Consider the following 25,102-nt stretch of genomic DNA (forward strand, 5'->3'; position numbering starts at 1 on the left):
TAATGAAAGTTAGCCATGATGAACTTAATCACATTGATTTAAGTAGGAATTGTGTCCCTAACTCAGTATTCCTCCAATGTCTTAATACAATGACCAAAATCAAATATGCATATTATTACAACACTTCACATTTTTGTTTTCCATTTTTCTAGGGCTTTCTTGGTGGTCTATCAGTAAAACACGTGCACATATTCAGATGACTTTGGGACATTTTTTGCATCAATGATGAAAGGCTTATCTGGCAGTCGCAGTCACCATCATGGGGTTGCCTGTGAACCTGTATGTGACTCTATGGTACATCACTCAGATAGGAAGCCATATTTGTTAAATCCTGTGGACCATCATCCTGCAGATCATACTTACTATACTCAAAGAAACTCTTTTCAAGGAGAATGCATGGTTCCATACAACGATCAGATTGCTAGCAGCACATTTCCTCGGAGACATTATAATTCCCACAATGAACTTAAGGATGAATGTGCTTTGGTGCCACATGGAACAACCAATAAAGGTAATCGCATCCCTGCCAATCTTTTGGACCAGTTCGAAAGGCAGCTTCCTCTTAATCGAGATGGCTACCATACTTTACAGTACAAAAGGACTGCTGTAGAACATCGTAGTGATAGTCCAGGAAGGATCCGCCACTTGGTTCATTCTGTTCAAAAGCTTTTCACAAAATCTCATTCTCTTGAAGGCCCATCAAAGGGCAGCATCAATGGAGGCAAAGCAAGCCCAGAGGACACACAGACTATAAGATATGGCAAACGTAGCAAAAGTAAAGATAGAAGATCAGATGGAAAATCCAGGTCAAATGCATCTGGATGGTGGAGCTCAGATGACAACTTGGATAACGATGTTTGCATTTACCATGGACCAAGTGGGATAATGACTATGGGAAGATGTCCTGACCGTTCCACTTCTCAGTACTTTATGGAAGCCTATAATACTCTTAGTGAACATACTGTAAAGCCTTCCAGAAGCAATAATGATGTTAAATGCTCTACCTGTGCAAACCTGCCTGTAAATTTGGATGCTCAGTTAATGAAAAAAAGCTCTTGGTCCTCTACTCTGACAGTGAGCAGAGCTCGTGAAGTTTATCAAAAAGCTTCCATGAACATGGACCAGACAGTGGTGAAATCAGAGACTTGTCAACAGGAGCGGTCTTGCCAATATCTTCAGGTATAGTATATGTCATTGATTGTATTACTTGTACTGCTTTTGGTTCCATGTATGCTTTTCACACTGAGATGAGATTGAAAATGAAAAGATGTAAGTGGGAGTTAATCTAAATACAAATTATGAATAAATCTGCATTTTGGTTGCTAAGAAGCAGTGTTTCAAATGAATGCATACAGTGAGGAGCTGGTTCACTTTCTTAATATGTGAAAAGAACAAGAGCTCTCTGAATAATTGGGGGGGGGATTAAAAAGGCACTCAGGGCACACAAAACAGCACAGCAGGTCACAAGAGCTAGAGGTAGTAAAGCTTTCATTTTGCATTACAATCTCAGTGAACTGATATTCCCAGGACAGACATTTGTCAGCTTCTGTAATCTTGGCATCTGCCTTTATGTTATTTGGAGATGAAAACTTGAGACCCTTTAAACACTTAATAATGTCACACCGTTTTGTAAATTGCAAACCAACCTACAATCAGTTTTTGTCACATACAAAACAACTGAACAGCTTTTAGGAAATAATTATATGAAGTGACCAGGTTGGTGTTCCTGGCTGTTATTCCTTTAAAATAAATAGCTAGCACTCTCTGAAAAATGCAAAGTTGAAAGACTGAAATTATTGAATGTTCTGATTATACTCTTTAAGAGTACATCACTGACTCCCGCACAAGCTGTTTGCAGTTAATAAAGCGTCACTATTTTTCACCAGTATTGTATCTTTAAATGTCAGGAATCAGATGTCTGCTCTTGGAGCTATCATACTGCCGGTTAATTTTTGTGGCAAGAACGTGGATCAGAAAATTAACACAGTTTCAGCTCTAAAAGATCTGTGGATTGTTTTTTATGCATTTTATTTTGAAGTGGATATGGCACATCTAACTGTGCATGGACAGTGGAGTAATGTCAAACAAAGAAGAGAGAAGACTATGAGGAAAAAAGAGGTTTGATCCATAAAATCTTTTCTTGTTGTTGGGAGGGGGATAGTGGGGGTAAGTAATTGCTCTGTTCTTTTTATCTGCTATTTAGTTTTATTTCAAAACATTGTGCATTCCACAATTAGTGCTAGCTGATTTTAGCTTGATGGGCAGTCTGCAATCATAATTTTGCACTTGAGTCTCTGTGTTCAGGTAAAGGATTGGATTCTATTGTCCTGCTTACTTATACTTTTATAGTTCAGATGACCTAGAAATGAAACCAGAGCACCAAGTTTTAAGGGGTTCTTTTTTTAATACAAAAATGCATTGTACATTAAACTGCACCCCAAAATATAAAACAGCATGATGTATGTCCTATATGAATGTTTATCTTTGTATATTCTTAAGTTCTTATGGACTATCAGCATCATAAAATTGGAGAATTTCAGTCGATCATATCAAAATAATGATACTGTTATACTGTGTGTCAGGCCAGAAAAAAATTAACTTTAGCTTCAGAGACTTGTCAGTTATATAGCTCATGATCTAATGTATGATCATATATGAGAGTGTGTATCTTTCTCTGTGTGTGTGTGTTTGTGTATGCATGTGTGTGTGTGCGTATTCATTCCTTTTGCATGGGCTGTTTTGCATGGAATGATAATATAAGTGATAGGATTAATTTACTGAAATTGAATTAATCTGCAAGTTTGCATACCTAGGAATGAGTCCCACTTAATTTAATGGAACTTACATCTGAGGGGATATGTATATGCTTAACCTGTTAGAGGGCATTAGCTACTCTTCATCAGTGAATACATAGCATAGTCCTAAATGCATATATAGTAGTTAAATGTTCTTACATTTTGCCATTTATCTATAACTTAAGATTTTAGGTTGACTTTTTTATTTAGAAAGAAGTAATTTCATTATTTTGAGATGATTAACATAATATTATGGATACAAGGAAGGTACTAATCGGAACATTATAAGTACTTTAAATATTCTTTAACTCTATTAATCAAATGAGAATTCCAAGTTAAAGAAGTAACACAGGAGCATAAAATTTTTGCAGATTCTTTAATAAGCAGCTCTATAAATATAAAAAGATATGTTTGCAAAATCATATCCCTGTCATCCCTAGAAGAAGACATGCACTAATGATTGTGCACAACACAACAAATTTGTTAAGGACAGCTGTCATTTTTTCAATCTCCTGAACAGGAGAACTTCCAGATAGGTAACATTCAAGTAGGGGAGATTCCCAGGTTCTTTCTGAAGTAAATATATGTGAATATGATACTTTTTCTAGGTAAATGTAATCCATATACATTATTTTTCCTGCAGTTTACAGTCAGATGAATCTATACCTCAAATATATATATATATTTCTATTGTTGTTGTAGTAGTAAATAAACATTTTGAGAGAACAAGGAAGAGGATATCAAAAGAGAGATAATCTGATGACATCAGCATTTAAGTTCAGAAGTAATGATGTTTAAGAATCTCTAAGGGGGCTAGAGAACTGGCACAGGGGCCCTCTGAAAGTTCATGACAGAAAAAAATGAATAGAATCTAGGTAACAGGAAACTGTTATTGAGGCCTATTTTGGGTTAGGGAAGGATTATACTTCTGTGGGGTCTTCAGATTGTTCTGCTGGATTGTCCCTTATTACACAAGTCTATTTCTTCATTGTTACCATAATCACAAAGACTAGGGATCTAAAAGGAGCATGAGTTTTTCTGCATTTGTGTTTTTTCTGTATTTGTTGTTTTATTTAAGTTTCTCAAGTTTACAAGGGGCCAATTTGGCTATAATCAATGAATCTGAATATGTAGAATCAACTATGATCATCACCCAGATAATTCTTTATACTTATTGAGCTACTGTGGCTTTGGTAGCATAAAATGTACATTTGTGATGGAATGTATCTATGAAGTGATGTGAGAGATCAAGGCTATCAGGAAGGAGGGGGTGCATTCCAGGAAGGGAAAGGAGACAAAAGACAACACAGTCCTGCAGGAGAAGTGTGGGAAGAGTAAGAAATTCAGGACAGCCACTCCCTAGAATTTCCCAGGGTACATCCACTAGTTGCTGTAGTATAGATTTAGTCTAGCAAGGTTCTGTCTATAAGGTGTACACAAATAAAGGAACTTAACTCAACTGGACTGTTTCACCGTTGTTCTTGGGCTGCGCCTGACATCATCCCTACTGACACTCAGACCTCTTAGTAGTTTTTGGTATCCCTATGATTGTCATCTATTACCTGTTTGTGTTGGATAGAGGAGATTTTTTTTAACTGAACTGTGATATTTATTTATGCTATGGCATTCTAAAGAATCTTGTTTTTCATATATATATTATAATTGGTTGAGACCACTGAGAGAGTTAGTAATTGGCATGATATTATACTGATGGTGTCCATTCAGCTCTACTTTTATGTAATCCAGGCAGGGCAATGGAACACTAAATATTTTGAGTAATGAACTGGATGGGGGTTACATCTAATCACAATGGAAGTGCTATTAATAGGTGCTTCATCATTTTACAGAAGTGATTTTCTGTTTCTTAATGTCATCATCATTTCACTTTGGATCAGATTAGCCTAATTTAAGATTCAAGCCTGACTTTGGATGCCAATTCATTATAGTGCTATAAAGCCAGATGGTTTTCACAGTTCTTGTAGCCCTGAACATAAGAAAAGACCTGCTGAACTTTAAGCAGGGACAGGATGATTGAACTTCTTCTGTCCCATCTAGAATGAGTTTAAAAACATCCAAATTCACATTTATGGAATGGGTACTCAAGGATTGGTTTCAGTTGAATCTGGCAGTTCAGTGTTGAGAAGATGGTGAAGCTGGGAACTGCACAGAGTTTTTATCACTGTTTATACTTATCCTAAATTCTGAGTATTTTCCTTTGTGTAAATATGGTACTTTGATTTGATTCTCCTAAATCTTCCTCACTCACCATCGTTGATTGAAACTGGGTTAATTACATAGTAGGCTGCTTCAACAACTTCAGAATATATCAGCTGTTTCAATAAGAGTTCACTTGTTTGAGCATGTCACATAGGTGTAAAAAGATATTTACTGCTCACTTGTTTGTTTCCGCATGTAATTCAGAGAACAGTTTTGAAGTCCTAAACTGTTTGGGGCTAGGGATCATTTTCTCCCACATGAGTCAAATTACTTTTTTAAAGTGTAAAACTTTAAGAAAACAGAAAAGAAACAACCAAACCTTCAAGAATATGCATTTGATATTGGCTTTCATATTTATATTTGGCACCCTTCATCTCCCAAATACACTTTGTTCCATTGCACCTGTTTTAATTTTGTAACTTGGCCTTGCTGCTAGCAACTGAATTTAAATTAACTTCTACAGAGATATCAGATATCCTGTTCTTAAATATCTGTGGAGCTATCAAGTTGTTCCCTGATGTAAAATATCTGGGATATCCATATACATAAAAGAAACCCCTCAGTGTTGTGAACTAGTAAGCATGTTTCATTAGAATATATTTTATTTCCTTTAATAGGCAAAGTTTGGGTAGCCAGGAATCTGAAAAGGACTTTACTTTGTCCCAGTACTTAAAGGTTCTAACTATGGTACTTGTTTCAATAGGCTGGAAACCAGAGTCTGCACAGAGAAGGTTTATAAGGATACTATTTGGAACTTTCCAAAATAGATCTTCAGAATTTCTTTTGAAAACATTTGAGGTTGTATGACGAAGAGAGACCCATAAAGAAAATTAGGGACTAACTTCATTTGAAGAGATCTAATGCCAGAGGAATTTGACAGTCGCCAGTAGTCCAACACGTAATGTGTGTGCAAATCTACTTCAAAAACTCTGGGCAAACCTTTCGTTATTTTCACATTTCTACATGCTATCATTTTCACCATTACCACATTCAGTAGGAGGATATGGGATAAAAAGAGAACTAATTACTTAAGTTTCCACTTAAATCCTTGATTATTAGGTCCAGCACATTCAGGAAGGATCATCATCATTCCTTCCAAGAATCCTTCCCTTTTCAGGCCTCCCTTTCTATCTGAAATCTGTCTGAAATGGCCTAAGTGAGCCCTACAAGCTTTGCTGCTATTATAGCAAATTTCATTATATTCTGTCCCAAAATAAGGGACATATTTTTTTAAAAAAATCAGGCTTTAAAGAATCATAGCTTAAAAAGCTCTCACTGATTTGATATAAAGTCTAGCCTTCTTGCAGATTTCATTCCATTATGCTAAAAATAAAAAAAACATTTCCATCCTTAAAAAAAGTCAAATAGTTTTTGTTTTGAAGGGATTTTGTCAGATTTTTGGAGGGCCGAGATATCCTCCATCTGCAGAATCTCCTACCAGAGACCATGACTTCTACTTTTTTAGGTATCCTTTAAACATTACAGTTGTCATACTTGCATTGTACTGGTGGCAACAAAGATATGATTACTGTACCACAAATGAAGAATTTTTTAAAAAAAATCTAAAATATCTTACACGTAACATTCTTGTCCCCCAAAATCTTTGAGATCTGAAAGTCATAAAATAGCCTTCATGTCTAATTAAACTGAGGAAACAAGAATGTAATCTAATTATATTAACCTAATGCACTGCTATTTTTTCAAAGTTCTGAGTAGATCACATGGGATTTTATCAATGTGGAAATGGAAACAAAATGTGAGATTGCTGTTAATGACATGAATCATGCCTTCTGGATTTCTTTGCACTAATTACTTCAGTTGTACCACTCAAGACCTTGAATAAGTATTTGGAATGGAACGGAACAGAACAGAACAGAGCAGAACAGAATAGAGGTAGTCCTTGCTTAACAACCACAATTGGGACTGGCATCTCCGTCACTAAGTGACGTGGTCATTAAGTGAAGCATCATGTGACCACGATGGACTTACGACCTCACTTCCACTGTGGTTGTTAAGCAAGTCACCGCAGGTTGTTAAGTGACCGCAACTTGTGATTCTACTGCTGGCTTCTCCATTGACTCCATTGACTCTGTTTGTTGGAAGCCAGCTGTGAAGCATGCAAATGGCAACTGTGTGACCATAAACATAAATGCTCAGGAAACATGGGGAGGCCGCCAAAGTAGCCGCCCCAAGCCTCTAAATCAGTGTTTCATGCTGGCTGGGGGGAATTCTGGGAGTTGAAGTCCACACATCTTAAAGTTGCCTAGTTTGAGAAATCCTATCTAAATGGACTTGGTGCTTTGATCCTTTGAGGAGGTCTTTGTACAGCCCTAGTAGTCAACAGCCAACACAGCTGTATACATCTTGGCAAGAGTGCTCTCCAAATGGCCCCCTAATTGGTAACAATAGCAGCTGTGTTTTGTACTAATGGGAGGATTCGGTAAATCAAATTCCCATATAATGTGAAGATACAAGCAGAACATAAAAGGAAGTATACAATGAAGAAGACTTAACATTCAACAAGATGCCAAACCATCTCAGAAGTTGACAGATTATGAATGTGTTAAAAGGATAGTATTATTCTCATTTAATTGCATTTAGATTTTTTATTCATAAGCTAATATGTATCATGGTACCTTATATTTATGCAATAAGCATTAATTCTACCTTTCCTGCCATGATATCAGTCAGTGTATATCACTAACACAGAGCATGAACTAAATGTGTAGTATTTTCTAATATGTTTATGCAAAAGAAAGGAAATAAATATGTACGAGCATTATATCCAGGCAAGAAAAAAATCTTAAATAATTAGATTTTATATTAGATGTATAGAAAGGCGTTAGAATAAGAAGTGGAAACCAGAGTCAGATGGTTTGAAAGTGTCTGCTAGCTTTACAAAATGTCAAAATAACAAAACAGGACAGTTGAAAAATTTCACAAAACTTAGTTTCACAAAAAGAGTGATAGGCTTTCAAAATCTACAGAATTCTTCATCAGGCAAGATGTTAAAGAATTTTGAAAAAACCATGCAAATGTGATAGAAGAAAGAAGAAATGAAGCTCAAATTCAGGTTGTTTGGAGAATGGTGGGCTTTTTTCCCCAAAAAATCAATAAAATATATTGAACTAGCCTCAATTTGTATATATTTCCTTTGTTGTTTTAGAATTCAGTAACCTTGTACCTGCAATTGTTATTTTTATTCTCTTTTAAATATACAGTACTCCTATGTAATGGTTATGCACCCATATGATTTAATATGATATATTTGGGGATTAACAGACCAGGATAAGGGTATTCCATTTTAATTATTGTTACGGAATAGTGAATTCTGATTTACCCATTTTTTAAAATTTGGGAATTTGGGTGAATCAGACTCAGATGTAGAAGAGGATTTAATGTACTCTTAAACATAACAGAAATGTAAATTAATATGGTAGCTCCCAAGAAATGCCAGAGAAAGAGTCTGAACATATACCCACTCCTCATTTAGCAACCAAGTTCTGTTCCAATGACCAGGTTGTTATGTAAAATGGTTGCTAAGTGAACACATGACTGGAGAGAGACTGCATAGATCTTTGGTTGCTGCTATCTCATTCAGATAAAGTTCTCTCATACAGCTATGCCATTGTTGTGCCATTTTTACTCTCACTCCAGCATGCGTTGTTGAAAACTCCAGCAAAGTTTTGAATATCATCCTTTTTGTAAATGTTGCACTGATAGTAAAGAGAGAAAGAATGTATGCGTGTGTGGACAAATACCATCCTTGTTTATTAATTAAGCATTAATCCTCCACTGGAACTTCTGAATTATCCATTGCAGTGCCATCAAATGATTTGCACCATTCAGGCTATAATCAAAAAGACAATCTAGTTTTACACAGATTAAAAACATTAGAGAAAAGTCTAATGCTTATTTGATGGAACCCCTGGAATAAACCTAACATATTAATCACATCCGCATTAGCTTTTCTATCTAATGCTACAGCCCAATAATCAAGTCAAACATATAATTTATATTTTTGGCTTTGGGGACATACTGCATTATAATAATATATTATTTCAAACAACATTATTGATTTATAGTGTTATATATATTAAAAACAAGCCTCTCAAAATCAGATCAATTGACACTTGATTAAACATTGATGCAACTGATGAGTTTTGTGCAACTTGATCCCTTAATATCCAAAACTGAAATTAAAATTATATTTAATCAGCTGATAGAGTAGCCATATTCAGTGTATGAATCTTGCTCCATAGCACAAAACTGACACCAGTCAGGAAACCATATAATCAAGGTAATTGATTGTTTCTGGTTTCCAGTGTAAAATTGCAATATGAGGCTATCTAGAAATGAGGTTTAAAATTTGTTATTTATTTATTTGATAAGTGTATATTCTATCTTTTATCTAAGACCTCAGCCTGATGAAAATAGAAGTTCATTACACCTGGCATGCATAAATGCCAAGTGGCATTGATAGCTAAAAACTCTAGATATTCACCATCTAGAATTCTAAGTTAACCTGATCCAAAATCACTTAGATATGTATTAATTGCATCCAAGTTAAACTGTTACAATACTCTTTACCTATATACACATAAAAGGGAGAGAGTGAAAAACACAGAGAGGCAACACATAGGAGCCCATCCTGATTCAACCTTGTCTCTCTCTCATCCTCTCTCTCTTTCATACACACACACACACAGACCCCACACCCACATATTTACTGCCCTGACTAGGCTTTCTGTCTCTCCACCTTACACATATAAGCACAAGATAATTTGTTACACAAAAGAAAATGCAGAAGCCTCATGACCACTGCTGGTAAAAGACTTGGAAAGAAGCCATATGTGTTTTCCTGACCTTGTTATTCTTTCCAGCCCAGTCTGTCCCTCTGCCTTTCTGTCTGTTGTCAAGATAACACTCTAAAAACTAAATGGGACCAAATTTGTCACTGGGGGAAAAACCAGCAAAAAGAAAGATGGACTTCAACGTCACTGACTCCTCTATTCTAAATCACCTTCCTCTTTTTTCTTGGTCATGGGACTGAGAGAAGACCTATTACTAAGGAATTGGGGAAAAAATCCAGAAATCACACTTTGCATCTTTTTCCTGACTTGTTTTCCTTGAATCTTGTTGTTGCCTCATTTACCCAGATTAATCCATACTGCTTTTTACATCCAGAAATAAAGCTTTATTCCTCTCCTCCTCTGGCTTGAGTATAAAGCCTGTTTCCACTCACCACATGTGGCATTTTTTCCTGCTATCATTTGGGGTACTTTGCACAGCAATGCATCTTAAATCTCATTGAGGCCAACTGTAGTGGTTGAGTGTGGAATTTTGAATCATTCTAACCACTTAGCTACTTATTAAATGATATGGGTAAATTTTAGTTCCTTTGTTGTTTTATCTCTCTTAGAGTTTGTCGTAGTTTTCTTATATGATGTCAGATAGGTGAAGTCCTATTTTAAAGCTCGTAGTATAAGTAATTTGTTGAATCAGGTTGTTTTGTGTCTGAAGTCCCTAATAATGGCAAAGATACATACAGTAGTTACGAGGGACAAAGCTTATTCAATGATGGCATAATACAATGGAATTCTTCCTCCAGAAAAATCTACCTCCCTTCCTACTTCCTAAAATCTACTGAAAGTATTTTAATTCTGCTAATATGTTTTGTTGGGTTTTAAATTCTGCTTTACATTATAATATACATTTCTTTTGGCATAAATTGTCTTGGAAACTTACTTTCAAAAGGGGTTTACAAAGAGCTCCAATTAATAAATAAAGTTGGCTAATATTTCTTGGCTATGAAAATTAATTTGTCAACATATAAAGAATCGACTGGATTTAAAGGATATTGCTATTAAAGTATTAATTTATTAACGTTGCCTAAAATCTAAGCTCAGAACAAAAATAAATAATATTAATTGAATTTGAATATACAAAAACAGAAAATAGACACTATTTACGTATTTATTTATTTGTCAGATTTATATGGCTGAAGTGACTCTGGACAGCGTACAATAAAACCAGGAATTAAAACATTTTAAAAATGCATTAAAACAATAACAATAGATAAAACAATACCAAGAGAGGGAAGATGTTACATACAATATAACCAGTGTGCAAGCTCCCTGTTACCAGGGAATCCCCAGGCTTCCTGAAAAAAACACGTTTTGAAAGCTTTCCAGAAGGTCATAAGGACTGGGGCTAACTTCACCTCAGGAGGTATGATGTTTAAACCTAAAGCAGTTTAACTTTAAGAATAAGAATTTAATAGTGGACTATCAAATAGGTAACCACTTTACAATAATGAGCATCCTGGAAAGATAAAGCAAGGGTAATATTTCATAATATTAAAAGAGCTATTAATGGGAACAGTCTGAATAACTTTGGCTGCATCCAGACCAATTTTCAGTGTGCTATATGCATAGTTCATAATGGCAGTTCACAGATCATCCAAATAAAGTTGGCATGTTTTACTTTACTTTCCTCGTTGTTGTTTTTTTACCAGAAATAATCTATTTTGATAGAATGATTCAAAACAAAACTGCAAATATGCTGTGGGTGTTCCATAGCACTTCACTCTCATAGATTTTATGAGGGTGGCTTTGATGAAAGCAGTGACATTTATTGACCTTTTCCCCATTCTGTCCCCTTAGTTGTTATGAGCACAGACAGAATTGTTTTGTAAATTCCTCTTTCCCCCCTTTCTAAATTACAGTGAAAATCTAATACTCCAAAATTCCAAGTTGCAAAATACCATTTAAGAACAATATGACAATATTGATTCTGAAGAGGTGAAAGGGTTGTATTAACTACTAGACAACCTGTGACCCATTGGGTCATCGTTTCAGAGATATTTCCTTACCTAAACAGAGAAACAAAATGACCATGGGTGGGCAAAAGAGCAGGAGTAACTTCCGACTTCCTGCTGACTTCTCCATTGTGTTTCCTTGTGGGAAGCTGGCAGGGAGCATCAGAAATCTTCCTTTCCTCCTTCCTTCCTCCCTTCCTTCCACCCTTTCTTCCTCTGTTACTTCCTTCCTCCCTCCTTTCCTTTCTTCCCTCTCTCCTTCCCTCCTTTCCTTCCTCCCTATTCCTTCCTTCCTTTCTCCCTCCCACCCTTCCCCCTCCCTCTTCCTTCCTCACTCATACACCTTCCCCTAGTCCCTCAGTGCTTGTGCTGCACTGGCCACTCATGCACACCCTCCCCATCTGTGCCACATCCATGCACGCCCTCCCCAATCTGTGCCACACCTCCACATACCCTCCTGACCCACACCCACACACACCCTCCCCAACCTGCACTGCACCCACACACACCCTCCCTGACCCGTGCTGCCCTTCTCACGCATCTCCACACACTGGCCTGACCCTGACCACACCTCTCACACACCTACTCACTCCCTCCCCCATCTGGCAGCAGCCATTTACTGCTGGCTGCCCTATGGACTTGTGAGAAGCTGTCAGGGAGTGTTGGAAATGACGGTCACATAACCGCAGCAGTGCTGAAGCGCCACAATTTTGCTAAATTTCGGGATGGGATTTTGGATACATCTGTAAATGCATTCTGTAAGTTAGCCCATATGAGGTATCTTGGTTGAAAAATTGTTGCCCTATGATGCACCGTTTTCACCCAATTGAAGGTTACAAACAAACAGAAACACGAGAGTTTTAGTAATACACAGATAATGTTCAATCATTCATTTCTAAGACTAATTTCTTTTCACATTTATTTGCCTTAGTTGACCACATGGGCTTTGTCATAACAGATTTCATGGCAAATAGCTTTTTAAGTTACCTAATTAACACAAATACAGATATTGTAACAGCTTCTTTCATTGTTACATCACATTTTTCATTTCAGAACTTGGTGCAAAATAAATAAATAATAAATAAATATGCATATATGCAATCTCCCCCTAAAAACAAAACAAAACAACCTGCAGTCATAGTCACAAATATTGCTGTGTTCAAGGAAATTAAAAGGGAGCGGGCAAGCTGAACTTAAACAAGTAGTGTTCAAGTAAAGCCTATCCTATGGACAGGCCAAGTCTGGTTTGAATGAAGAAGAGGGAGGGAGGGAGGGAGGAATTACTAGATGCAAAAGAACACTCAATCTATTATTCTCAGAATCTCAAATACCTTTTTCAGAGATGACATTCATTCATGTATTAACATGTATTAAATAGTTAATATAAGTTAAAAATCTGCTTTAACATGCAATCCTTAGCAATAAGCACAAATGTTATTTTGTAGAATGACTATTAATTTATAGGCTCTAGCATTATTTAGTCAACAACTAAATAATGTTTAGTGGCATGTATAAAATCCATAATAAATTGTAAAAGGCATCGTTTTGAAGATCTATACCGAGCAATCATTAATCATTGATCTTCAGTTGTGTAATTTCATTTTCTTTAAGTATTTGCATATTAATAGAAAGTTCTAGTTGCAAGTCTCCTGTGGTGAGTGATAGCCAACCACTCCTCCTTTCTAGACCTCCTGTTTATTTTCAAACTCACATTTGCCGTCACAAAGCCCAAAAGAAGCTTAAATGTTCCCAGCTGCAATAAACTATAGCAGGACTGATATGAATAATGAACTTGTTATGCTACAAAACAAGTCTATTCGCTTTTTCACCTTACAAGGTAAGATCATAGAAATTATAAGAGAAAAGATTCCACCCTCCCCCCCAAAAAAATTCAGGGAGGAAGGGAATCTATTTTAGAAGAATGTGTGGTGTGTTTATATTCAGCTGGAGTATAGATGTATAAGCAGTGCTTTTGCACAAATTATTTTACTATGCTATTTTACTTTTATTGTTGGTTTATTGTTATTTTGTTTTGTTTAGGACTAGAATTCTATTCAAGCAATACAAAAAGGCTACAGATTATTTGGGGGACTGTTACTGTGCAGTTATATTATTTTATTTATCAGCTTAATACAAAGTGAATTATAGAAAAAGGGAATCATACTCCTTGTATTATTAAATGATTAAATGTTATTGTTTGTTAACAGTATTCAGAAAATAATTTATCTGTTGTATGCTACAGAAAACATGAATGATAATAAGCAGTCGAGAACTCCTTGTTAATAATATAATAAATACCTCGGTATACACATATGATAGAAACATTCTTCTCCAGTATAAATCAATTATGTTTTATTTTGGATGGGAGACAGAAAAAGGTGACCTATGTTTTTATGTTATTAAATACTTTATTTGAATTAGATTATATACTAGCAGCCAAATACTGTATAGATTTCATAAGCATCACTATAAGAAGACTGTACTTGAATTTCAACTAATCTCCTGAGAGAATCAGATTTATTTCCATATTTTATTTTATTAAAACAATAATGTAATAAGACTGATAATGTTGATGTTTGAAATAAAAATGTATCATAATTTGTTTTTTTCTCTCTCTCTCCCTCTCTCTCAGCCTTTCAAATCCTTAAGGAGAAAAACACAGTTGTCTTGCTTTATAGGGTGGCTTAATTTCATTCATGCTTCAGTGAGCTGGTGTGGGATAATGCTTAGACTGTTGAACTAGAACCAGAGGGTGCCAATTTCAAATTACTGCTCTGCCACAGAGCTCTTAGGATGGTCATTTTCTCCTGTCTCTCTCGTTTTGTCTTGGTTTATATATTCTACAGGGTTCATGAGGATAAAAAGGGAAAGAAGATCACCATATATGCAATGAACTTTGGAAGATGATACTAATAAATTCCTGAAATAGAATTATAGTCTTAAACGTATGCTACTTGTGTTAAATAATTGATTTTTCCATTTGTCCTAATGTTTTTTTTTCAGTCGCCACCTCTAGTATTAATAGCAATTAAATTAAATCCCACACCAAAGAGACAATTCTAGAATAAGTCCCCCCCCCCCGTCTAGAACCATGTGGGTGGACAGGGTTGGGGAAAGAGGACAATATCAGACTAGCTGAAATCTCCAGAGAGAAATGACCTCTGAGTCATTCTGGGTCGTTTTGAGTGGTTCAAAAATAGGCCAACCTCAAAATGGGCCCAGAACTTTCCTCAAAATAGAACATTTGGCACACCGCTAGACATGACTTTAAGGTTTTCTATACCTTGTTTCACCAACTCCAATCCCACCCAGGAAAGCAGCTAAAGAGTTGACTTGGCACCTGAGACACTACAGAATCTCCTTCTACTTAGTTGCACTAGCTTCTGCTGCTTGTTCCAGGGTAAAGTATTGAATGAATGAAGTGTCTTTAAAAAGGATGTTTTAAAAACCAATTAAAGGGCTAGGCCTTTCATTTGTATTACCCAATATTTTGTTGTAAAGTTCAAGTGAAAAAAACCAGGAATGGAAGCTATTTTGGGGAGAATATCTTTACACATTGCAGTCATCTCTTGTGGCTGTGGGGAAAAGTGATATAGAGTAAATTGAAGCCTAAAGGTTAAAATTAAACAAAAATACTAAGAGGATTTTCACAAAAATTCAGCTGTTCACTGATGCAGAGTGCTTTATTTTAGAACAACATAATATACAGTAGGTATGATGCAAAGGAAGCAATTATTGTTTTCAACTAAGACAGTAAAACAGCAAGTAAGAATGTTAGCTTGATGCTGCTTTGGAATTAATATTTCCTGCATGGGTCTTCAGCTTATTCAATTTATATATTAAAGTTATATATTAAACATTTTTTAATAAAAGGTATTGATAAACCACTAGAATCCTGCATAATCCAGAATTACTTCACACTAATATCACAAGTCTTTCTTGCTAGGTTGATAGCAAAGTATATAGATTGTTGAATTTGTAAGATAAAGGGGAACCTCTTTTCTTTGTTCTAATCTTAAAAAAAGAAACTGAATTGTTCTGCCTTTGGGTCTGTAAGAGTAACTTTCTTTGCCAGATTCACTCGAGTAATTAATTAGGTACATGTATTCATTTCTCATGAATCCTACACAGAAACTGCTGCTTTTCAGCCAGGTATTTTATATAATGTTATATATATATAAGTATATTGATGACATACTCCAAATGCCATTTTGGGTTGGTGTTCCATGCATGGGAATAGGAAAATGAATTTACTAAATCTATTGACAGAAGCTTCTGCAGCTTACTATAATTATGCCAAATTGACCAAGCTCCACAATTTTGTATTTGCATTGTAAGATCACAACACTGAGATGCATGTTTCATCTTTCCCTGCTGCCATGGACACTCATATCTATCAAAGATAATCTGTGGTACATTTAAATTTCTTCTCCAATCTATCAATCAACCAAAATGCAAAGAAAGAGCAATAAACATTCTCAATAAATGGTATCTTACTTCTGCAAGAATTTACCTTATAAGGTAGTCCTCAGGTTATGACCACTCATTCAGTGACCATTCAAAATTACAACAGCACTGAACAAGGAGCCTTATGACTGGTTCATGAAGTTGTGGCCATCACAGCATTCCCACAGTCACGTGATCGTGATTTGAGCATTGGCAATTGGTTTGCAATTACAACTGTTGCTGTGTCCCACAATCACGTGATCACCATTTGCAACCTTTCCAGCTGGCTTCCCACAAGCAAGGTCAGTGAGAAAGCCGGCAGGAGCTTGCAAGTTGCTCCTTGTGATGGAATGGAATTATGAAGGCCAGGCTCAGGGAGATAAGCACTTTTTTAGCTCGCCGCAGGAGCGTGGGAACTACAAGAGGATGAGACTGACACCTCCCTGAGGAATTCACACTGTTGTGGCTGGCTGACATGGGACCTGGGGTTTCAGTCTGGGAAGATTGATGTCAGGCCTAGCCCAAGGAACTCCAAGAGACAATGCAAAATCAGTTCAGCTATGTTTATTAGCTACAACCTCTAGCAAGAATCTTCCCAGACTGAAACCCCAGGTCCCAAGTCAGCCAGCCACAAAACTTTGTCTCATATTACTAGAGATTTTAATATGGCCTTAGTATTATATCAGCACTTTGGTATGTCTTGTCCCAATTTCAGCTTTTCTTGTGCTCTGTAGTTTTTGCAACCCCTCCTTTTGTGGGAGATTGTAGTCAGCTAAGTTGCTTGCACTTGGAACTTCGCTGGCCCAGTCTTCTTTCACTACATGAAACCCATCATCCCAGGCTTTCTCCCATTTAATAGCTCAAAGGAGCTGACTCCTAGTGGCTCTTCTCTATATGCAAAGAGTACAAGCCAGAACATAGTTTTGAGAATTTGATTATGTCTCTTTGTCACTTTGTCCATCAGAAGGGGTTGTGGATATGCTCATGTTTACATACAAATGCTTCAGTGATACAGACTGAAAGCTCAGTGCTTCATTTGTAAGTTTCTTATTAGATATGCCCACTCTGCTGAACAGTTTAAGCAATTCATTTGCAATGACTTTGGCAGTGAATGCACATAAAGACACTGCCTCATGGTATAATATACTTTGATATAATCACAGAATCAGTTATAGCTTCCCCTGCCCCTATACAGCTTCTGGAAGGATTTAGCAAGCTTGGATTCAGCATCAGCGTTCTCTCTGCAAACTGAAAAAAATATTAATTAAAAAAAATGTTTGCATTGTAGGTTCCTCAAGATGAATGGTCTGGATACACTCCTCATGGCAAAGATGATGAGATTCCATGTCGACGAATGCGTAGCGGCAGCTACATTAAAGCCATGGGAGATGATGACAGTGGGGACTCTGACACCAGCCCAAAGCCATCTCCAAAGATTGCTGCGCGCAGAGAGAGCTACCTTAAAGCCACCCAGCCATCACTTACAGAGCTCACAACCCTCAAGTAAGTCTTTCTTTAACAATAATTATTACAGGATAGAAATTCAAAAATGATCAGATGGTGAGATTTCTTGACTACCAAATATGGAAATGAGTAGGAGTGTCCCTGTGTTACCAGTTGATATGTTAAGATGTTGTCTAAGTTGCAGTTTGAGTGAAATAATGTGCATTACGTGCTGTGAATAGTAATTGAAATTGTGGTTCCCTGTTACATCAGAAGAAAAATACACGTGATACTCACCATCTACATCTGAGACGTTGTTCCATCTCCCATTGCCATCAGTTGGCATAGATATTGGAGAAGATGGTAGGCATTCCCAAAAACCTTAGTGCTCAGTTGTTGGAAATCCCGTTAACTAGACCTAACTATCCCTGACTTTTTTGGCTTTTCTGCACGATAATGGTGACAATTATATAAATATAAATACGATAAATAAAATAGTATAAAATAAATTGCCCTTCTTTAATGTTCCTATTGAGAGAAGTTGTTTAAAATGCAGATCATCTTCCTTTTTTGTTAATATAGTAAATAATTTAATTGATTTGGTTTTTTATTAAAATTAAATCAATTTTTGTTTTAATACTGCTGATAGCAAATCTTTTTCCTCAGAGCAGACTACTAGGTTATGGAAGAATGGGAAACAGATACATATAATTTCTAATTTTTAAAATCTTAAATTCATAGTCCACTTCTGTTTCTGCATCAGCGTTATTTTTAAAAATGTTCAAAATTGTTCACTTGAAAAGTCATACAATTTAAACGCTTCTGATACAGATTTTTGGGACACATTTTTCTGTAATTATGCAATTTTTAAATATTTATTTTTCACAATATTCATTTTTGCAAGTGAGTTTCTTTAATATAAGTTTATTGCATATTTTTTAGTTGTAAACTGCATTGTAAAATTTTTAGAAGTGCAGATTTAGTCTATTAGTTCATATATAAATTTGGGAAGTGAAAATTGACTAAACTGATATTAAAATAAAGCAATTTCCTTTATATAACTGTAATTTTGCATAGTAGTTGTATCAGTCTTGTTTCTTGTTTTACATGTAAGAAGCATTCTACCAGTCTCTACAGAGTTTGGAAAATCATCTTAGAGGGCTAGAATTAATCATCTTGGCAAATAGGGTCACCTCAGATGTCCAGCAAAAATGTGAAATTCTTGTATCACTAAAATATTAGGTCTGTTAAGCAGAAGAAGCATGAGCTGCATCTTATGAATCAGAATGTTCTTTATTCAGTGTGGATTTATTTCAGTTTGCTTAAACTGCCACTGATTGTTTGATCTCAGATAACAAGCCAAAACTGACTGCGTTGAAAAGATACTGCAACATCATTTCTGTAAGACTTAGGACAGTAAGGAATAAATCTGTGTATTCTAGTCTTACAACTGCATTATTCCCTTAACAGCCCAGAATATTGTTGCATTTCAGATTCCCAATACTAGACATTGCCAAACCATATGATTGATATAAATCGTACTTTTTTGGAGAATGGTAAGAAGGCAGAGTATTTCACTATCCACAGTGCCTTTTATCTGAATATAAAATCAGAGCTGCATTCTGGTCACATTACATAAGCAGAAATACTTTCTGATTCCTTTTAATATATTTTCTCCTTAGCCCACCTCACAATTTCCCTCCTACAAGCTGTTCCCCATGCCATGGTTTCCATGTGGTTACAGAACACTTTTTGAACGTTATAGTTAAAATTCTGAATAAAACACAGCTTGCTGTGATCATGAAATCACACCTCCGCTCTTTTACTCCCATTATCCTACTAGGAAGTGAGAAGCTGTTGTTGTTGTTTCCTTCAGATGGCAATGTTTGCTGGGAAGGGAGGAGGGGAGTAAAAATAATTATCAAGCAAGTAAAACTGTTCTAATTAAACTGATTCTTTTACTACCCTAGCTTCATAATCTCCTCATACAGAGTAATATATAAAATAATTTTCTTTATATTAAGTGAATGAACAAAAGTGTCAACTAGCATAAACAAAAACATCCAAATGAATGTCTTAAATAAAAGGTCTTTTCAATATACTGTATAGCATTCTTATGAATACATGTAGTTAAATAAATACTGTACATAGGAAATAATTACTACTAATGACTTGTAAGAAAGTATGTACATACTAAATATGTGAGTAGCAGATCTATATTATTTTACTGCTTAATCAAAATAAGTCTTGTTAAATATGTAAGAGCAATAGGTTGAAAATAGGCAATAAAAAAAATATTAACACCTACAGAAAATATATTAAGACTGAAACCCAGGATGCCTACCATGTATAGAAACTGCCCTTGCTCATGAAGAGACTCTTTAACTCTACACACTAGACTGTAAGAGAAAAGTTAAATTAAAAAATGTTCTGCTTTTACACCCTTGTGCATCCAGAAACATGAAAACTATTACAAATCTATAAATTTGTTAACTAACAATTAATCCAAAGCACAACCATTAGCATTAAAACATTGAAATAATTAAATAATTAAATACTAGGTGTCAAAATATGACAAAAGAAAAGCATTTGTATTTGAAATTAGTGGTCAAATCCTTTAGTGAAAACAGAAGTCATAAACCTTCATTAACTTTTGATAATAGAGTTATTTTTTATCTCTGTTGTTGAAAACTAATAAGGCAGGTGTCAGTTGGGTCTGTATAATGAAGATTTTTAATGAGAAGTTACTTGTGGGAGCAATGGCAGTTATTATGCCTACAATGTATGAGCCACAAGTGTCCAGATTTGCTCTATCATTCACTTCTATTAATCTCACAGTGGCTAAATTTGCATGGAATATTTGCCTAGGATCTTGAAAATTCCTGAAGCTGGTGCATTTAGTTTATTATTGGTGCATAGTTCACCTAGCTAATGTAGGGGTATGCAGTTTCTGTTGGGATGATGGCTATCCTAGCTCTTGACCAGTAGATCAATGATTATACTCTAAAAGTGGGTGAGGGTACAGTCACACTCCAAATGGGGAGGATCACAGATTTTTATAATGAATGTTTACAGTAGTTTATTCCTACCCATAAACCTACCATTTATTTGTTTCTTTATTCAATATGTAACCAACTGTAATATTCTATGACTTCTGGCAGTTAACAAATTTACATAACCTGGAATGTAGCTCATTCATGGTAAATATAAATGATAAGTAAATAAATAATTCTCCAGACCAAAACTGAAAAGTAATACCAAAACAAAAAGCCAAACAGCCACAGCTAAATGTATAAGAGCCCTTTGGAAGAACTCCTTCTTCAGCATCTTCCGAAAGAAATACCCTGAGGGCCCAGCCTGATTTCAACTGGAGGAATGCTCCAAAGAACAGGTGCTACCAAAGAAAAGCAGCATCTCCATGTCTTAGTCCTTGTCACCTCACAGAAGTGGGATACTAGCAACAGATTCCCCCTGGACAATCAAGTCGGTTGAGTCATTGTACTTGGAGGATGCAATCATGGAGATATCTGGCTACCAAGACATACAGGGCTACATAGGTCAAAACCAGAAGTTTGAATTGCATCTGGAAGCCTATTGGAATCCAGTGCGGGGCCTGCACTACAGGTATACTGTCACATGTTCTGGTGACACATGCCACCTAACAGGTGGACCGTTTTGAACCACAGGCAGGCTCACAGTACAAAATCAGTTTTTAAAATGTCTATTTAATATCTATTGAGGTTTTAAAACTAAAAAAAAAAAATTAAATAGTTTACTGCGCCTCAATAGGTATGTACAGAATCCCAGATCAGATTTAATAACCAATATGTACAATAATACTTTTGTTTTTACAGCTGCAGCCTACTCTGCTGAGCTTTTGATCATAGGTTTACCTGGGAATTTTTCTGTGACCAAAAAAAAAGGGGAGAGTAAATGCTGTAGTGAGGGAGGTCAGTATGAGAGTGAAAAGAAATTTAGACAGTAGGGAACAAACAGAAACATTTTTCTCACCAAGTGAGAAAATGAAGGTTCAGCTTTCCATAAGGAAAGGAAAAGGAAAAGGAGAGAATTTCAGCCCAAACATATGGGATCAGAAAGGCGGAGGCAGGCAGGCAGGCAGGCAGGCAGGCAGGAAGGAAGGAAGGAAGGAAGGAAGGAAGGAAGGAAGGAAGGAAGGAAGGAAGGAAGGAAGGAAGGAAAAAAGGAGGGTTTTTTTAGCACAAAGGGAATGGAGATGAGTGTCACCATGTGGGGAACTTCAGAAGCCACATCAGACTCCTATGTAAACTGTGTTTGGCCTGTTTTGGAGGACTTTCTTTGAATTAAGCTGTCTGAGAAATAACTAGTTCTGGCTTAACTATGATGATTATAACTAGTCCAGTTATGCTATGAAGAAAATGGTGCAACAGCCGCAGCTCAAGGCCAGCGTGAACTGTATGAAGGTTTCACAAGCTGCAGTTGACCTGAAGCAGTTTTGCCTTCAAAGTACATATCATAATTCTTTATTAACAGGTATTTCATTGAATATAAAACCATTCAGACCACAGAAAGTCTGTTCATTTCTGTGATTTGATGTAACAACTTTTTATAACTGGGTATGGTGAATATTAGCATCACTGAAGCAATGAGCATGAAGCTGAGCAAACTCAGGGAGGCAGTGAAGGACAGGAAGGCCTGGCGCAATATGGTTCATGGGGTCATGAAGAGTCAGACACGACTTAACGACTAAACAACAATGGTGAATATGGAAATGAAGCAACGTGGCTTGGAACCTGTGCAGGAACTTTGAATTAATGTGCCAACCTTAAGCTTGTAAGATTGCTACTGTTTCAAAACCTCTTACAACCTATCTGTCTAAACAAGCTGTATGATACATGCTCAGTATGTATCATGAGGGAATCGATTTTATATTCAAGCAATAAAAGAATTATGTTTATGAGGAATAGGTTTAGCAGATACATAAAAGGATGAAGAAGGAGGATTTTCATGAATAGTCAACAGTGAACCCTATTAATAGAAACCTCTGTTAGAAGATAGTCTTCAATTTCACTGGTCCTAAAGACTTACAGAAAGTAATTAATTCTGGCATAACAAACTCTTTCACAAACTCATACCTACATGTTATAAAAAAAAGTAGTGTCTTCTTTTCCTCTGATTCATAATTCTTTTGCCCAAATCAGTGTGTGCATCACATTCCTGTTGATATTTTGAGGTTCAGCTTTTTCCTATGCCAAATATTGAAAGTGATTTGAAAACAAACTGTATTTGTACAAAATGAGGTTGGGTGGGGATAGGGAATTAACCAACAAAGTAGTCTAATTCTAATGAGAATGTTAGCGCAGACCAAGTAGCTGAGCATAAGAAAAACCAAATTTAAAAGTAATATAAGCAAAGGCATAAAGGCTTCATGAGGATTGTAGGATCCAATGCATGTTGTTGACAGTTCTGGCTTAGCAGCCTGAACTGGCAGAGTGTGGTCTTTGAATCTATCAGAAGGAAAAGACATAGCTGGCTAAATCCTTGAATTATCATCTGACTTGAATGACAGAAAAAGCAGTTTCAGGACCAAGTGAATGGCAGTGTTATGATTGCTACTACCATTTTCTCTTTAGTGAGTAGCTGTTGGAGGTAAGCAAGTCTTTAGACAAGTGATAGGTATGAAGTTACACAATGTAGTAACTGTAGCAGTTTACAAGTGCTATATATAAACAGCAACAAGATACAAAGCCAAAGCTCTAAAATACTTAAATTTTGAAAACTGAAGACTTTTGGTTTAAGAGATAAATCTTGAAGTTACATCTCCATGGAGATGTTGCTGTTTCTCTTGCTAATACAATGCTACCGTCTGCAGATTTTCAGTGATATAGGATGAAAATGTATGAGTTGCAATTCAGTTTTAAAAAAAGATCCTGGAAGTATTTTCCAAAGAATGTTTAACATGACTGATACTAAAATTGTTGAAGATAATGAAGGAGGCACAATAGTAATAGATACTTTCAAGTGAATTTTCGTTGTTTCTAGAGAAGGGGAGGTTTTCAAAAAGCCTCCAGATTTGCTAATTTTTATATGAAGTGAATTTTGTGTTACTATACAATCTTCCCTGTGATATACTTAGAGATTTAAAAATAATTTTTATTTTCTATTTTAATTCAAACATTCAAAAGAATTATTCTGGCTCAGAGTAATATCTGATAAGGCTTACTTATCATGCTGCAGTGCTAGCCTTCAGCAGCCCACACTTGGCTTTATCATCTGTGATTGCTAGCAACCTTGTACAAAATATTTGCAAAAGCTTTATTTTTACCTTATTGAAAATATATTAGCTACCATGTTTGTGTGTGACTCTGCTTTTGTAGGGTGACAGAGGTACTCTCTGGAGAAAACGTATTTCAAGTACTGTGTGCAACGAGGAAGAAGTGCCTATTTATTTTTGTCTTCCTACGTAGCAGCCAACACAGCAGAACATTGTTACTAATAACCTTTAATCCTGCTGGGCTTTTGAATAAAATCTTAGGGCACATATACCTTTTGTCCCCCTAGAAATGTCATTCCTTTGTTTTGTTAGATTACAACAAGTAATAGTGTAATTGAATTCAACAATTTTTTTCACCCAAAATTAATGATAATGAAGCCTGTGTTAATTAAGAAGTTGCCTGCCAAACCTCTCTCCTACTAATATTCAGAATATTCTTGTGATCTCTGGTTGGCAGTATTTCAAACCTGCAAAAGAACGTTCATGATATCGTGAAACTTTTATTTATATTTGCATTCTTATTCAGTAGTTGTTTTCTTGGATGGTTTCTTCTATTCTTATGTTATAATCATGTTTTTTGATGGGCTTCAAAATACTGCTCATCTTTTTATAATGCAGGCCTAGCCCCATAAATAAAGCAGCTTCTTTGGTAAGTTGCATTAGAGCAAAATTTAAATAAATAGTCTGAGATCTTAGCCATGAAGCTCTAAAAGTTACACTTATGAAAGTTGTAACTGCATGAGGCATTTTTTAAAAGGTGGAATTTTGTTTCCTTTATTTGTTTAATTAAATACAACAGAGAAATAACAAAATAACCAAAAAAAAAAAAAAGGAAAAGAGGAACAAACAATTCAATGACATGATAAATTGTATATATATAAGGGATTATCATGTATACATAGGTGTACATATGTGTCTATGTGTGTTTGTATGTATGTGTGTGTATGTATATAGCTCCAACAAAAGATAGCCATATTTAATTGCAATTGTCTTTTTAATAGCAATTTTATTAAAAATTACAATAAAAACTAATGCAAACTAAAAAAGAAAAGAAAAAAAGAAAAAAATAGAAGGTGCAGAAAATAAAAAAATAGAAAGAAAAAGAAAAAAGAAAGAAAAAATAAGAAT

At 35.7% G+C, this 25,102-nt stretch overlaps 1 protein-coding gene across 2 annotated transcripts in view; it reads left to right on the plus strand.

Annotated features, from left to right (window-relative positions):
* The first annotated feature begins 222 nt into the window (after window positions 1-222).
* Window positions 223-25,102, plus strand: part of DLGAP1 (DLG associated protein 1) — a 104,845-nt gene continuing 79,965 nt past the window's right edge. For both annotated transcript variants that reach the window (XM_007429225.3, XM_007429226.3), the window contains exons 1-2: window positions 223-1,179; window positions 17,567-17,781. In XM_007429225.3, the coding sequence (XP_007429287.3) occupies window positions 223-1,179; window positions 17,567-17,781 (1,172 nt within the window). The remainder of the gene's footprint in view (window positions 1,180-17,566; window positions 17,782-25,102) is intronic.

Source organism: Python bivittatus, unplaced genomic scaffold (assembly GCF_059951505.1).
Source record: "Python bivittatus isolate LINGU-HERP-01145 unplaced genomic scaffold, Pbiv_v1 ctg000840_np1212, whole genome shotgun sequence".
Taxonomy (NCBI): domain Eukaryota; kingdom Metazoa; phylum Chordata; class Lepidosauria; order Squamata; family Pythonidae; genus Python; species Python bivittatus.